The sequence below is a fragment of the Trachemys scripta genome, chromosome 11 (assembly GCF_013100865.1).
Source record: "Trachemys scripta elegans isolate TJP31775 chromosome 11, CAS_Tse_1.0, whole genome shotgun sequence".
In the NCBI taxonomy this organism is placed as follows: domain Eukaryota; kingdom Metazoa; phylum Chordata; order Testudines; family Emydidae; genus Trachemys; species Trachemys scripta.
The window spans coordinates 44,154,233-44,168,857 of record NC_048308.1 but is presented as its reverse complement, the minus strand read 5'-3'; the positions used below and the strand labels follow the sequence as shown (position 1 = coordinate 44,168,857).

The 14,625-nt window shown below is 35.1% G+C and overlaps 2 protein-coding genes across 3 annotated transcripts in view; one reads left to right on the top strand and one right to left on the bottom strand.

Moving 5' to 3' along the window:
• Positions 1-7,609, top strand: part of CERKL (ceramide kinase like) — a 108,871-nt gene extending 101,262 nt beyond the window's left edge. Inside the window, exons 11-13 of one of the 2 annotated variants that reach the window (XM_034786317.1) lie at positions 1,240-1,336; positions 3,793-3,947; positions 5,348-7,609. In XM_034786317.1, the coding sequence (XP_034642208.1) occupies positions 1,240-1,336; positions 3,793-3,947; positions 5,348-5,429 (334 nt within the window). In that variant the 3' untranslated portion in view covers positions 5,430-7,609. Of the gene's footprint in view, positions 1-1,239; positions 1,337-3,771; positions 3,948-5,347 lie in introns of both variants that reach the window. The other variant, XM_034786316.1, reaches the window with a different exon arrangement.
• Positions 7,610-8,056: 447 nt separating this feature from the next.
• The window catches only part of ITGA4 (integrin subunit alpha 4), a 56,368-nt gene continuing 49,799 nt past the window's right edge, over positions 8,057-14,625 (bottom strand). The window contains 6 exon segments of the mRNA XM_034785766.1: positions 8,057-10,008; positions 10,011-10,053; positions 11,096-11,215; positions 11,535-11,633; positions 13,034-13,153; positions 14,039-14,164. Coding sequence (XP_034641657.1) covers positions 9,962-10,008; positions 10,011-10,053; positions 11,096-11,215; positions 11,535-11,633; positions 13,034-13,153; positions 14,039-14,164 — 555 coding nt within the window. The 3' untranslated portion in view covers positions 8,057-9,961.

Sequence of the window (14,625 nt, the reverse complement as noted above, 5' to 3'; positions counted from 1 at the left end):
GCAGACACTATACAATTAAATTATCATCCTCATCAGATGCTGCCTCTGTCCATCATGTCCTCAAGCTGATGGGATCTCAAGTCTTTGCTATTTTCCTCCAACTTTTTCCTTCCTTTCTTTTATCTCTTGATTGCTAACTCCAGAAGTACTGTCAGAATGTTGGTGTCTTGTGTATAAGATTAGAATGTCTCATTAACATCTGTAAATTGCTCTAACAGATGAATTTATCAGTCAGTCCTTACTTTCATATTACAGATTGTTGGCATAGTTTCTGTGTTAAATAGATTTATTAATTGTTCCTGTTGGTGTTTCATTTTGTGGGCTGCTGTACATCACAGACCCCTTTACTGAAGGATGTCTTTGGCACCAAAACTCGTGTACCATAAAATCCCTGCCCCAAGTACTTTACAATCTAATGCAAGTATTAAGGGCCAAATCCCCAGATGGTGTAAATCAAGATAATGTATTAATAGAACTACATCAATTTATGTATGATGATGTTTTGTGAAAGGACTGTCTTTATATGAGAAAGGTGGTTTCTGTTTAGGTGACCATGGATTTTAAAAAATCATCTTTTAAGTAAGCTAATATGTACAAATGTTAATTTTATTGCAGTATTCCACAACTAGATTTACTTTTAATTGTTTTTTATATTAAGTTCATCAGACTTTTATGTGAAATGACTTTAGATTAATGTTAATTTCATAATTTAAGTATAATGGATTCCTATCTACATTGTTTGTTTGTTTTTCTGAAGTTGATTGTCATCAGCAAATTAACTGAAAAATTACAAAGCTTTTAATGTTCACTGTATTGCTGTTATTCCTTGGTTTAGGATTCTATTTACCAGTTATTTTATTTAATCTATACATTTCTCTTTTGCTACAGTTAACTAAAGTGATTTATATTATATTTAAACATTCGTATATACAAAGCAGTAGAACAATTAAACTTGATCTGTAATTCTCTCATGATAGTTTATTAGACCAGATCTTTAATTTCATGTGAAATAAGCATCAGAATAAGCAGCTCCCAGGAGTAAGCTGATTCTTGCGTATAATTGTTGGGAAAGTATTTGATTCATAACCAAATAAAAATTACTGAAATATATTGAAAAGTTCTGAATAATTTTATAAAGTTAATCTTGTTTTATATTTTTAAACCAACTTAAAATGATTGTGAATTTAGTTTAAGACCTTTGAATGTAACATTAGTTTAATCAAAACATGTACTTTTCAGGTTGAATAATGGTAGCATGGCTCTTATTGTTGTACGAAACACTTCTCGGTCCGAGTTTATAAAACATCTGAAAAGATATGCCAGTGTGAAAAATCAGGTACAGTTAATCTGTGTGTGTGTGTGTGTGTGTGTGTGTGCGCGCGAGAGAGAGAGAGATTATAAAAGAGCTACTAATCATGACAGTAGACCTGCTACAGGAGTTAATATTAGTGTCCTCATAAGGAGACTTAGTTTCCCTGTCAGAATGCATTAGCCCCCTTTTATCTGATTTTTGAAAATCACTAATCAGACTACTACCGATTAGCCTATTTCAGCCCATCTGTTATGGTTTAGTTTATATGTGGTTTACACGAGCAGTTGCACAAGAGTGTAAAGCTCCTGAACTAAAATAAGGACAGAGAAATTTTGTGTTTAAATTTAGTGTACTGAGATTAAGGGCACATAATGGGGACCAGATGCTACTCTTCAGAAGAAACAAATACTTAAGTCCACAATTTTGGCAAATCACTGCATGCTATAATGGCAGCAGTAGTTATGCCCTTTGATTTTCATAGACCCCAGTTCCTGGATCTGGATATGAATGGACTGTAGGAGAGGTTTGCAGATCTGTCCTTTAAAAACACATGGTCAATATTCCACCTTTTATTTAGCTGCATCACGGAAATTAGAGTTTAGTGGTGTTTTTGTTTCTTCTATCAGAGTGCCTCACTGTTGCTTCAAAATACTCAGTGCAAACCCAAGTAAATGTATTACGTGAAAGTATACTGGTCATCTTCCAAACGAGTCATGTCATTATGTAAAATTAGTGATCAGCAAGTTTAGGTTTAGTTCAAGTAATCATTCAGAATTTAGGACCTTTTGAAGGTGTCATTCCTTTGTGCTGGATGTCATTCCTGGGAGATGCCTAGCTCCATATTGTGGTAGCAGCAATTTGCCTCAGAAAAGGCTTTAAGCCTTTCTCATTCTGTCACTGTAGCACTCTTATAGGAAGAAGTGTTTGCACTTTTCTCTCATTCTGTCAGCTAGCACGTGTGAAAGGGAACATGGACCCACTTTATAATCTGCATGAACCTTTACTATGCCAATAACTCACCGCATTTGGGTCAGGGTTACTGGTTATGATGGACAAGCCAGAAAAAACACAGCATAACTTTCAAATCCTTGAGTAAGTCTACAGAGTTGAAAAATACACCACTTTGCTTGTAAACTGAGCAAATGTATCTGGAAATAATTGCGTGACAATAAAAATGGAATCCTGTGATACCATTTCTATTGAGTCACTATTCAAAGTAAAATAGCACATTAAATTATGAACACTGGCTTGAATATAAACAATAAATTTAATGGGATCAAAGCCAGAGTCAAAATTTTAGTTTGTTCTGTCCAGGAAACAAGTTTCCCATAAAATGTACATGACTGAAAAAATTGCATGACAAATGGGTAGTTAATGTCTCCTGCTTTAGCTACATGAATATTTACTCATGTGTTTTCTGTATCCATAGTGCACCAACATGAACACCATTAAACTGGAACCTTTTTTGAAAATGCTCTAATGCAAAACTTAGCGCTCATATAATGCTTTTCATCTGTGACTCGGATACTGTACTTTCTTTCGTGTGTGTGTGTGTGTGTGTGTGTGTGTGTGTGTGTGTGTGTGTAAAAATATGGTTGAGAAAGTGGAAATGTTAAAGAAAGCAAGTTTATATGTGAATTTTAGTAAGACAGTAATCCATTGAAGCTTAAAACTCTGAAAAATGCTTGTCTTTATCTGAGGTATTTTTTGATCAGAGTGCATTGGCTTTATGCTACTCAGTTGGGGAAGAACAATTAATTGTAGCCTAAAAGTCTCCCACTGAAATCAGCACTCTTCAGCAAATTCTGGCTTCTCTATGGGAGATATCTCAGTCTTCCTTATCCTTCTTTCCTGTTTTTTGTAATTTCTTAGAGGATAGTTTCTCAAGAAAAATCCACTTCTAGGCAACTCCAGATGCTTCTCTGCCTCAGACATTACCATTCTGTACCAAAATAAAAAAAATTGCTCAGATGATTGTCTCTTGATCTAAACTACCATGAAATGTTCAGAAGCTGTAAGTCTGCTGGTTTAGGATTAACTAAATTTAACTTTTTTTTTTTTTTTTTTTTACATATTTTTCATATAAATCTAAAACCATGGGAATAATAGAAATTGAGTGCCAACAATATGATAGGTACTTCATAACACAGAGGAAGCCATAGTACTTCCCCTAAGGATCTTTGTTTTAAATAGTCTAAATATTAAGCTGGGAAATAAAACTGTGCTCTATGTACTCCAAGTAATTAGCTGTTTTGAAGTTCTTGTACCTGGGAAGATTTATTGTAGGAAATATTCTCTGCACTTTTTCTTCCATAAGTTACACACTTCAATCAGTTTAAGTCTGAGGTTCTAGTGCATTTAAGGAGAAAAAGTAAGATTTTAATTTCACAATTTTAACCAGTAAAGAACCTATTTTTAGTTACCTCTTTGACTTTAATACACATTTGTGTTTGTTTTAGTTTAATTTTCCCTTTGTTGAGACCTATGCAGTTCAGGAAGTAAAAATCCAACCAAGAACTAAAATTGGGCATGACACAGAAGAAAATGTGTATTTGCATGCTACTTCTGCAGAAGTGAATTATCCTTGGAATATAGATGGAGATTTAATGGAAGGAGCATCAGAGGTTCACGTTCGGTAAGGCTAAGCATAGTAACATAGGATTTGCTGAACTAGACTATTGGCCCATCACATGTGATATCCAGCCTGCAGGCGTAGTCAGGCAAAACACCTGCTAGACTTGGCCAATTGTACTGTTATCTCTTTCTTGTGTACAAGAGATAACATTCCCCCCAAAAGTTGACTTTAGGAAAATTTGTTACTAAAAATGTCAGACAGGTCTGCATTATGCCATTTAAAATAGTTCTGAAAAAGAATGTAATAGTATAATACATCAGTATATCAGTGCATATCTTAGAAGATGTGCTTCTGCAATTACATTTTTCAGTTACAAAGGATTGCGCCAATTATTAGAGGGAAGAATCAAGCACAGCATGGCCGTTGCATGTCTATCTTTGCATGTTAAAATTGTATATTCAATTAATACTGTGGCAATACAACTGCCCTGCGTTGTTGAGGACAGAAGGGTCCTCCGCATAAGTGTTGACAGCTTCGTCTATTGTCCAAGAAAAAAATAGTTACCAGATAGAATAGAATTTCTATCAATCTCGAGGCTGAAAATAATAGAATTTTTTTATAGGATTGTTTTATTGAACTCATAACATTTTATAAAAGTTTGTATTTTACAAAATCTAAAAAATTGGGCCCAGTGTGAATTGGGTGTTTAACCGATTATCACAGATTTGCCACATTATTCCCATATAAGTGCTGTATAGGGAATGCTGCAAATGTTCATATTTTACTGTTGCTCACTCTGTAATCCCCATGTCACAAAATGGGGTGCTGACATTGTTCAAAGTGAGCAATGTTTATCCTGGAGAGCAGAAGGTTGTCATTACACTAGGTTCATAATGCAGTGGGCATTATTTCAGGTTGAAAAGGCCTTTTTTGAAGAAACAGGTTCAAGATGAACTCCCTACCAGCCAGGCCCTGAATTCTGCGATCAGTCTTAAGTCTGCTGCTTGGAAGTGCCCACCCTGCCTTTTGTGTATTTGCAGACTTAACCAAATGTGTAGTGCCATACAACATAACTTGTTCGATAGTGGACAGTTAGTGCTACTTGAGGATGGTTAAGGAATGGAAACAGGAGTTGGCTTATTCTCCAATAATAGCACTGTGGCCAACCAAAAACATGGAACTGATGGTGGGATGCTCACTGTAACACAGGGTGTGGATTTGTGGGGAATGAAAGAGGGATCATGATAGCCTTTTCTGACCCAAACCCCGAACCTCCAAAATAAAAAAGATTCTCTCTCAGAAGTTTAGTAATCCAAAGAAAAGACTGGAGTAAGCATACATGTAATTCAGCTTAATTTTATTCCCTACGATTTATTATATACATTTTTCCTCAAAGAAAATGTCACATGAAAACTACAACAGTTATTAAGTTACTTTATTTTTATTTCTTCACTTTCTAGGGTGCACCCGCAACTTATTAATCTTTATGGAGTGAGCATTGATGAACTGGATGATTCCAAAGCAATGTGCAGTTGTCTGTAGAAGAAATTTATGAAGAAATGTGTTTCATGGTGCAGGCTCTGCATAAAAGACTCATATTTTTATCTTAAAACAGCTATTTAAGGCCCATTCCTTCATCCACTGAAGTCAATGGATGAAGGACCGAGACTGAAATTAGGATGTTGATATATTTTTTTAATATTGTTAGTTTTATATAAAGTAAAATAATTGTCATTATCAAACAAAATGTTCATAGTTTTAACCTTAAAAACCCTGAAAATAAATATATTGACAAATATACTTATTTGTAGGTATTATATATTTGGTTAAAAAGTGATTACTAGAATTTCAGCCAAAAAAAAGTAAAGTTTTTTTTAAACAGAATATTGCAGGGTTTGAGTTCAATTTGGGGTTTGATTTGGTTACCCTTCGTTGTATCTAGTCATATTTTACTTCACTGGTAACCCTAATTCATATCACTAGAACTAGTCCTGGAGTAAAGTACTACTTACTGTGAGTTGGGGTGGCATAATTTGGCTTCTGTCAGGTCCTTCAATATCCAGATAATCTCTGACCTTAAATGAGATGATGTAAAAATTTGCTTGCTTTCAGCATTGCCTAGCTAGGTCTTAAGCTACTTTTCCTTTTACAAATAGTATTCACTTAGAATGTAACATTTGTTCAAACTTACTTTGTTTTAAACTTTAATCTTATAGAAAATATTTAAAGTTTACTTTATCAGTAAAACTGGGTAGTAATCAGCATAATGCATTAATTTTTGCTAGAATAAGGCCCAATGCTGAGTAAGATTTCTAATTTTAGATTTTGAGTGATACTTTCATAGTGCACATTTAGTAGAAAGTAGGTATGTAAACAGATTAATTTTATAAATTACATGGTAAATGCAATAATTATGCATGATACTGGTACAGATTAGGATTCCAGCCTTCATGGGAATTGAAATTGTCATGGCACCATGGCTATCTCCTGCATTGTGATTGGTGGAAACTAATATGACATATTTGTCAGCCTCCTTGACCTGCAGGAGGAGGATCTTAGATGTGGGTGTGCCCTTAATCATTAGATTAAAGATATGAGGCATCCCAACTAGGGCTGAGGGAGGAACTCTGCATTTCCCTTTGACTAAACCACAGACGTTATTGCCCATTGGACTTTAAGGCCTCAATTCATTAAGCATTTAAGTCATGCGGATTTCACTACGTGCCTAAATCTTTGCTGAACTAGGGCCCAAGTATTTAAATGGGATTAGTGAGGACTATAGGAACACACCAGAAGTTTGGTTCATAATTATTAATTATAATGAATAATAATAATAATAATCTTTATACCTCAACCTTAAATCAAAAAATTTAGTATGGATATTTTCTTTCTTCCTCCACTCCCTTCACAAGTAGCACCAGCAAACGGTTATTCATCTTTCAAAAAACAAAAGAGCAGATTACATAGAACCAAATTCTGTCTTCATACTCACATTAACATCAGTGGAACTGCAGGCAAGGCACCTGTAGGCAGAATTTGGCCTGTAGTAACCGGCCAAATAATCTGCAGTATAGTGGATTACAAAGTAAATCTAGTGGACCAAATTCTGCTCTCCATTACAATGGTGTAAAACAAAAGTCACTAGTTACTTGAATGGCGCTACTCCCGATTTGTGCCACTATAACAAAGTAATTTGATGATATATAATTAATCCAGAAGCATTAAAGTAGTGTGCTTGAGTATTGAAAACTGAATTTCTTCTTGGATTCTTTAAAGATATTCCATCTTCATAAACCATTATAGATTTAACTGTATTTTATTACCTCTGCAAATTCTATCAACAAAAGAATTAGATTTGCAAAAGATAGTGTGCACAGTTGTTTTTATTATAAAATTCAGTTGAACAATCATTTATTAATAAACATGCTGCCATCAGGAAATCTTACATTCACATTTTTCATTTATGTATTTAGATTAAACCTCAATGTTTGTTTATTAAATTAATTGAATTTTGCTGAATATCTCCGAGAAATACCTGATCAATGTTTACATACTAATAGCAATGTGCAATTTCCAAGTAACACTTGTGTATTTAGTTACTCACTAAAGCTATTCCAAAAAAATCCTTTTTAATCTAATTTCCTTGCATTGTTTGTATTAAAGCAATTTTAATGCTGCTTTCAGTATTTGAGGTACAGTTCTCACAACACACTATATTAGAATACCTGTTCAAATACTTTTTGATTAAAGTGCAATAATTCATTTGGCTCTATACTCTTTAAAAGTCCTTTTTAGAATATACATTTTGCAAATAGTTTAGTTTTTAAGGATGAAATTTCACTCATAGCACATTTTGTTCTAAAAATAAGATCTTCTTTCTGTATGTACACATTTGTCTGTTCTTAATATAATGCAGAATATTTTAGAACAGAAAGCCAATGCCTTGAGATGAGATCAGTTTTTCAGAAGTCTGGAAGCACCCAGGACACCAACTGAAGTAAATGAAAACTACAGAAAAAAGAACAGGAGTACTTGTGGCACCTTAGAGACTAACAAATTTATTAGAGCATAAGCTTTCGTGGACTACAGCCCACTTCCGAAGAAGTGGACTTTCGTGGACTACAGCATCCGAAGAAGTGGGCTGTAGTCCACGAAAGCTTATGCTCTAATAAATTTGTTAGTCTCTAAGGTGCCACAAGTACTCCTGTTCTTCTTTTTGCGGATACAGACTAACACGGCTGCTACTCTGAAACCTGAAAACTACAGGTGCTTGGCCCTCTGTGGAACATCATGCTCTGTTACCTTTTGATTCTTTAGCTTAGGTCAAAAAGCCACTTTGGAAAAATGTATATAACTATTAGCAAAATCATTTGTTGCAGGCAATGGTTGTTGCTATTAACGCTGGATCTTTATTACCAAGTGATGTTGCATAATCAGTTTGTGTGATGTCCACATTTATTACATTAAAAAAAGATGCTGGAACTAAGTTTTCTACTAGCAGTCCAGAACGACAGCAGAGAAAGGACAAAGACAAGCCATAGGAAATAGTATGTGTTGGCATTACTAGGGGAGAGTAAGTTTAAGATGAATTTAGCACTTGGATGAAATGGTGCATAGCCCAGAGAACGAAATCCTTTCCCCCCTAAAACAGGTATCAGTGTACTTAAAGTAGGTGGCATTGCTAGTATCTTTCTAAGAATCTGAAGGGATCTCCTGTAGGAGCCATTCAGTCCTCATCAAAATTCAGTTTTTTCCTTTTTACTGCCACTCGAGTGCCAATTGCAATGGTGGCATTAAGCTGAAAACATATCCACTAAGAACTGAACTTAGATATCCAAACTATTTCATTATACAGGTTTCAGAGGATAGCAACTTTTGGGCTGGGGTTGCACATCTGAGGATGGAATTAATCCTATAGAGTTAAGGTTTTTTAAAATTTTCATCAGCCTCTTTTGTCTGCTACTGGAAGTGTCCTTAAATACTATAATGCTGAGCATTATTGAAACACTTGCAAATAATAATTGTTCAGGATAACACATGAATGTCTTTCACTCCAAAACCTCATGCTCTTGGTGTTTGAGGAGAAAGAGGGAGAAACAATTAACTGTATGCTCCTGGCCTTATCAGCTAATACTATGTTAAGGATGGTTGATACGGATAGCCTCAAATGTTTGACTCTTCTCAAGGTAACCCTCAATGTCATGCATCCTTGACAGAACATTGAGTTTTCAGTGCTGATCAGCACAAAAAATCTTTCCATGCACATCACTTAATGGTAAGATTTTATGCTGCCCCTTTTAGAGGCTCAGCACAGAACTCCCAGCCCAGGGAAGGGAAAGCTAATGTGGTTTTAAAGCCACCTTTGCATCCTCCCAGTCCTGGACTCTCCTGAAACTGGAGAAGCCCCTGGCATAATTTAGACAGCCCTGGAGGTCTGTCTAAATTACAGCAGCCTCCCAGGCTGTCCTATGGACTACAAGACTACCCAAGACCTCTATAGTGCTGTAATTATGTGCCCTAGTCCAGAGCCTGCAGGAGTGTTCAGAAGGCCATGTGGCTGTCTTCTACAATGCATGCACTGGAGGCTTCCTCCCTTGGCCACTTCAGGCCTTTTACCCAGTATAAAGGTGCCATAGTGGGATGAGGATCTCATCTAAGTCTCTAGTTAAAAATGAAATGAAAGTTGAAAGCTAATTGAGTTATGAGTCACCCCATGGCCAACCATTGAGATCTCATTACCCAAAAATGGTTGATAATACTGTACTCTTCTTCGGGTAAATCATTCTTCATTTTATCTGCTTAGTGTTCTTGTATGCAGTTGAAGAGATGAATATTTCTGGTATTTCAGATATTACTATTAAGTTTCTTTATTTGAAGATCCGATTGTCATTTGTATTTTAGTAAGATGATGCTACATTTAGGTGTAATCCTCCACAGATCAGCAAAATCAAATGTATATTCTAACACCCAGAGTAAACAACAGACTCCGCATCCGTTTTCTCTCATCACTGTTCAGCATGTAAGTCACACTGAGCCTGAAATTCATCATTTGAAAGAAGCCTTTAATTGTCATCTTAGCCCTCCTTATTGCTGTTTACGAAGTTCCAACTTCCTCTTTGGGCTGCTCTTGAGGGAGAGGTTGATAACGTCTTTTAAAGAAGCCACTCTGAAAAACAATTTCAAAATCAATTGGTGTGTGTCAGCAAACTCTTACTAAGTCAGATGTAATGAAATAATCTTTTATACTGTTTAAAGTAAGTGTAAGATGACATGCTGGCATATGTGATTAAGTATCAGCTAGTTACTCTGTTTTGGGAGTAACAGTGATGTTACTATTAATGATTGTCATATTGATAATATGAACTAATTTTTTAAAATGTAGACTTTTTTCCCCCAATTGCTACATAATATATCAAAAGACAGCATTACTAAAAATTACTTTACATCTATGGGGCTAATTCTTTCCCTTCATTCACAATATGAGCAAATGAGCTGTGAACTGTGAAAGTCCAGAGATCAAAATCTTCCCACCCAGGATATGGAATGATAATGGAATCCCAGCATTTGTTATACTTCTGTACTCTTCCATGGGAAGAATGAGTAGTGGAGTCATATTCAGAGATGTACAATCCCCAACTTCCCTTACTATGGCACAAAAGGAATGCGTGTGGCAAGCAAGGGGTACACAGAGTGAACAATCCCTTACCCCATCAGATCTTTTCTGGACTTTGTATGCCTACTAACAGTGGGGAGCAAGATTTGCCCCCTAGTGTTCATATATAAGAACTTAGAATTTAAAATATTTAATGCTGGCAAGCAACAAGACCATCTTCACCTTTTCTGTTAGGAATATTGTAGACCATTATGTTATGTGTCCATCAGAATAGCAAAAACATGAAGCAGCAGCCTACAAAAATTTTTGTTTGACTTCTGGAATAAAATTATGCAAATCTGGCCCATAAATATGGGGAAAAAACTTGAGGTATAGGAGTTAAAGATCTCAAAGAGGTAAGTTAATGCAATAAGTACTTTCCCTGAGATAGGGAAAACATGGGGTAAAAAGGACAAATGAAGAAAAAACGGAGTTAATCATACCAGGATTTGTTATTCTTTAGTAAGAATAGATCACAATAAAGCACATTATTCCTGTTTTTAAAGGAGTCAGTGAAAATAATAGAGAAATATTGATAAAGGAAAAAGAATCCTACCTTCCATAATAACAGCACTATAAGCAAAAACAATAAAATGCCAAGTACTGAACCTATCCCAATAATCAGCATGGTAACATGAGGTTTTGGCTTTTGGTTATGTAGTCCTTCCAGAAAGACCTATATGAAGTAGGGGAACATTAAAGTAAGAATACTAGTATGCTTAGAATAGACAATTTATGAAATTAAAATATAACAATGTAGGAATTATTGCATTCATTAAATATCTACATATGGTATATATTCCCATAAATGGTGTCTTGTCTCTGCTTCAGATGATGACAAATAGATCTATTTGCCTAACTAACTGCAATTTAATTCCAATTATGTACATATCTATTTATGCATAATTCTATAAGTTCAGGTGGTACTATTTTTCTTGAATATATTTTTTTTAGGGGGGAGGGCTAATCAATTTGTGTACGTAAAGAATTCTTACATGTGCAATTTGCCTTTCCTTGTGTAGTTCAATGACTTTTGGATTTTTTTCTGGTGATGCTGTAGCACTTATTTCAAACTTAAGTGATGATGCCTCATCCTGTTTAAAAAAAAAAAAGGCCAAGTTGCATAAATACAGTAACACTTTATAGTATTATCATCTTATCTCATGACCTCAAACAGTGAATTAAACCTTGATGTGTAGGTGCCCTAATCTACAAAACAACTCAGTGACAGAGCCAGGAACAGAACTGTACTCCAGTAACTCAAAAGGTCTGTATGTACAAATTTAGACAAGTTAACTTGGAACGATGCACTACTGCTAACCAAAGCTAAATATTTTAAAGGACTGAGCTACTGCCACAGCTGTAGATACATTTTCTGGGGGCAAACAGGACAAACAGTTCAGTTTTCTATTTTAAGGCTTTCTTCACATTTCCTTTTGTTCAAGACCTGCCCCCCTTCCTGGAACTTGCATCTAACACCCACCAAATTAATGAAACCACTGTTGATGCCATTATTAGAATGTTCCCTGCAACACCTCCCCTGAAGGCTGTATTCCTAGTGGTGATCACTTCAACCAAGAGAGTTTCTGAGATCCAGGTATTAATGACTGACCTGCTGTATAAGGTATTCCTTAATGATAAAGAGGATTTTTGTCTACACCCTAAGTTACTTTTTATCAAAGGCAGTATCTGATTTATAATTATGCAAATATGGCAATTTAGCTGTATTTTCTACAAGTCCCATTCATTATCAGGAATTATCTTGGTATTAAAATGGCTCTTAGTTATTATCTAAACAGCACTAAACCGTTCTGTAAATCACCTAAAGTGTTTATAGCACATAGACAAATTCAGATAGTAATTGTGTTTAGAATAATGAGACAACAATCATTCACCCTTTAACCAATTTACATTTGTATGACCAGGAAGTGTCATGCTTGAAGAGACCAATTCACTCTGGTATCTTTCCTCTGCTTCAGTTTATGACAAAAAAAACTATGATGTGCCTAACTGCAGGTATATTCCAATAGCTGTCTGGTTTATCATATCCTGTTAGTGACTGTTGTAATCAAATTATCAATAGTGCAGGAATATTAAACCAAATCTATCACCATTTTATAGTATTATAAGCTTGAAGTGAAAGGTATATCATGGAGCTTGCTTTTTGGTTATAATATGCCAACTTAGCCACAGCATCTGTCACTTTGAGAGGTTTGCACAATGTGTTAGACTAGAGTACAGCAACCCTCTTACGTTTAAATACCTCTCTCTAGTGTTCTGAGGTATTTGAACTAAAACATGTATACTGATTATTATTATTAACTTGGATTTAACAATATTTGATTTATATATTAAATGAATATTGTGCAATTTATTTCTGTCAACTAGAAATATAGCACAGTGTTCACAAGAGGGTGCTGCAAATCCATGTGATGTCATTAAAAAGCAAATAACCTTTCAAAATGATCTGGTTAAAGATTTAAATGAAATTTACCATTTCTAAAACTGAAGGAGTAGCTTCCAGTTGCATTCGGACAATTGCTTCTTTTCCACTTTCCATGTTTCCAAATTTACACAGTATTCGTAAACATGAATGATCTTCTTTCATGCAGTACTTTGAAGGAAAAAAAGCAAAAATACAACCTTTAACTTTCGCAGCATAGTTTATTTTTTCTTGTTAATATCAAGGCCTCTAACATCTAGTCAAAATTTTTTTTTTTTTTTTTTTTTTTTTTTTTGGCTTGAAGAGGTCAAGATGCAAGGCTACCTACAATAAATATCAATAACTGTTCCAGAAACTGGGCTACAGAAGAGCTACACACATGGTATCACAATCACCACAAAGACTGTCAGGTTTTCAAAACACCATGTGGCCACAACTGGGGGGAAGTGAGGAATTTTCTAGTGAGATAATTTCCTATATAAGAATCTAAATGAGAGTTGAGCAATTCTGAAAACATGTCTATAAGTAAATTGTTTGTTGCTACTGCAGGTTTTGTTTTACATTGATCCAGTTATTAAGAATCATAAGGGCACTTTCGAACTTGTACATCATTCATACTGTAGATTTTTGATTTTGCTTTAAGTATTTGCAAAGAGTTAGTATTCAAAAATGAACTAGTAGCACTAGCGTCACTCAGGACTAGTACAAACTGGCCCTGTACAAACTTCCTCACACAAGACGGCCACTACCTCTCAGTTCTGACCTGCAATAAGTCTGATATTCCAGCCTTTTCTTGAGCAATATGAGGTGATTCTGTAATTTGTATGAGTGGGATCTAAACTGAAAATATTTAATCCTTTTTTGCTTATGACCAAAAATGTTTGTATAATAAAGGTACAGTCTTTTAAAAAGTATAATTTCCCACTGACTTCTAAAATCAATCCTGAAAAGTATTTGCAACGCATAATATGAAGTAACTTCATGTAGTTTATTTCAAGGGTTAAGTAAAGTGGGACTGAACAAACCAAAACCAACCAAACAAAAAAAGACCCTTACCACTCGCCTCTTGGTAGGTTTTGAAAAGAAAATGACGAGATCTTTTAATATGTCCATATGTCCATTTTTTTCTGGTAAAGTACAGTCTCTTGTATAATTATTATGAAAACATTCTCCATCAGCTGTCTGGAAATAACAGCACAATCATTCCTGGGTTCTAAACATTTCCCGATACTGCTTTGAAGACATTTCTGTACATGCAGAAACTCAAAGAAAATTTCTGTATTTGAAAATGATTTCTCTAGAGTATGAGAGAAATGCACCTTTGGCATAGTGGGTGCAATTCTAGCCCAGTTTGCTTAACCAGAACTACCCGCTTACCTCTTACATGCCCTAAGAATTGTACTGAAAGCTTCTGGAATGAGCCATACTCAGCCAGAGAGAGGTGTGATGGAAAAATAAAGAGGGGAAATTTATTAAGACCCTCACCCATTCCCCTGTAATGTAATGTAATTACATTAAAGAACTGGTTTTAAAATGGCTGTTATTTGCTTGTTTGATTCCACTATGATAGACATAAATAGGTCAATAAAACTGCAGGCTACGATGCATTCTAACAGATTCAAGAGAACAACAAAAATCTGTAG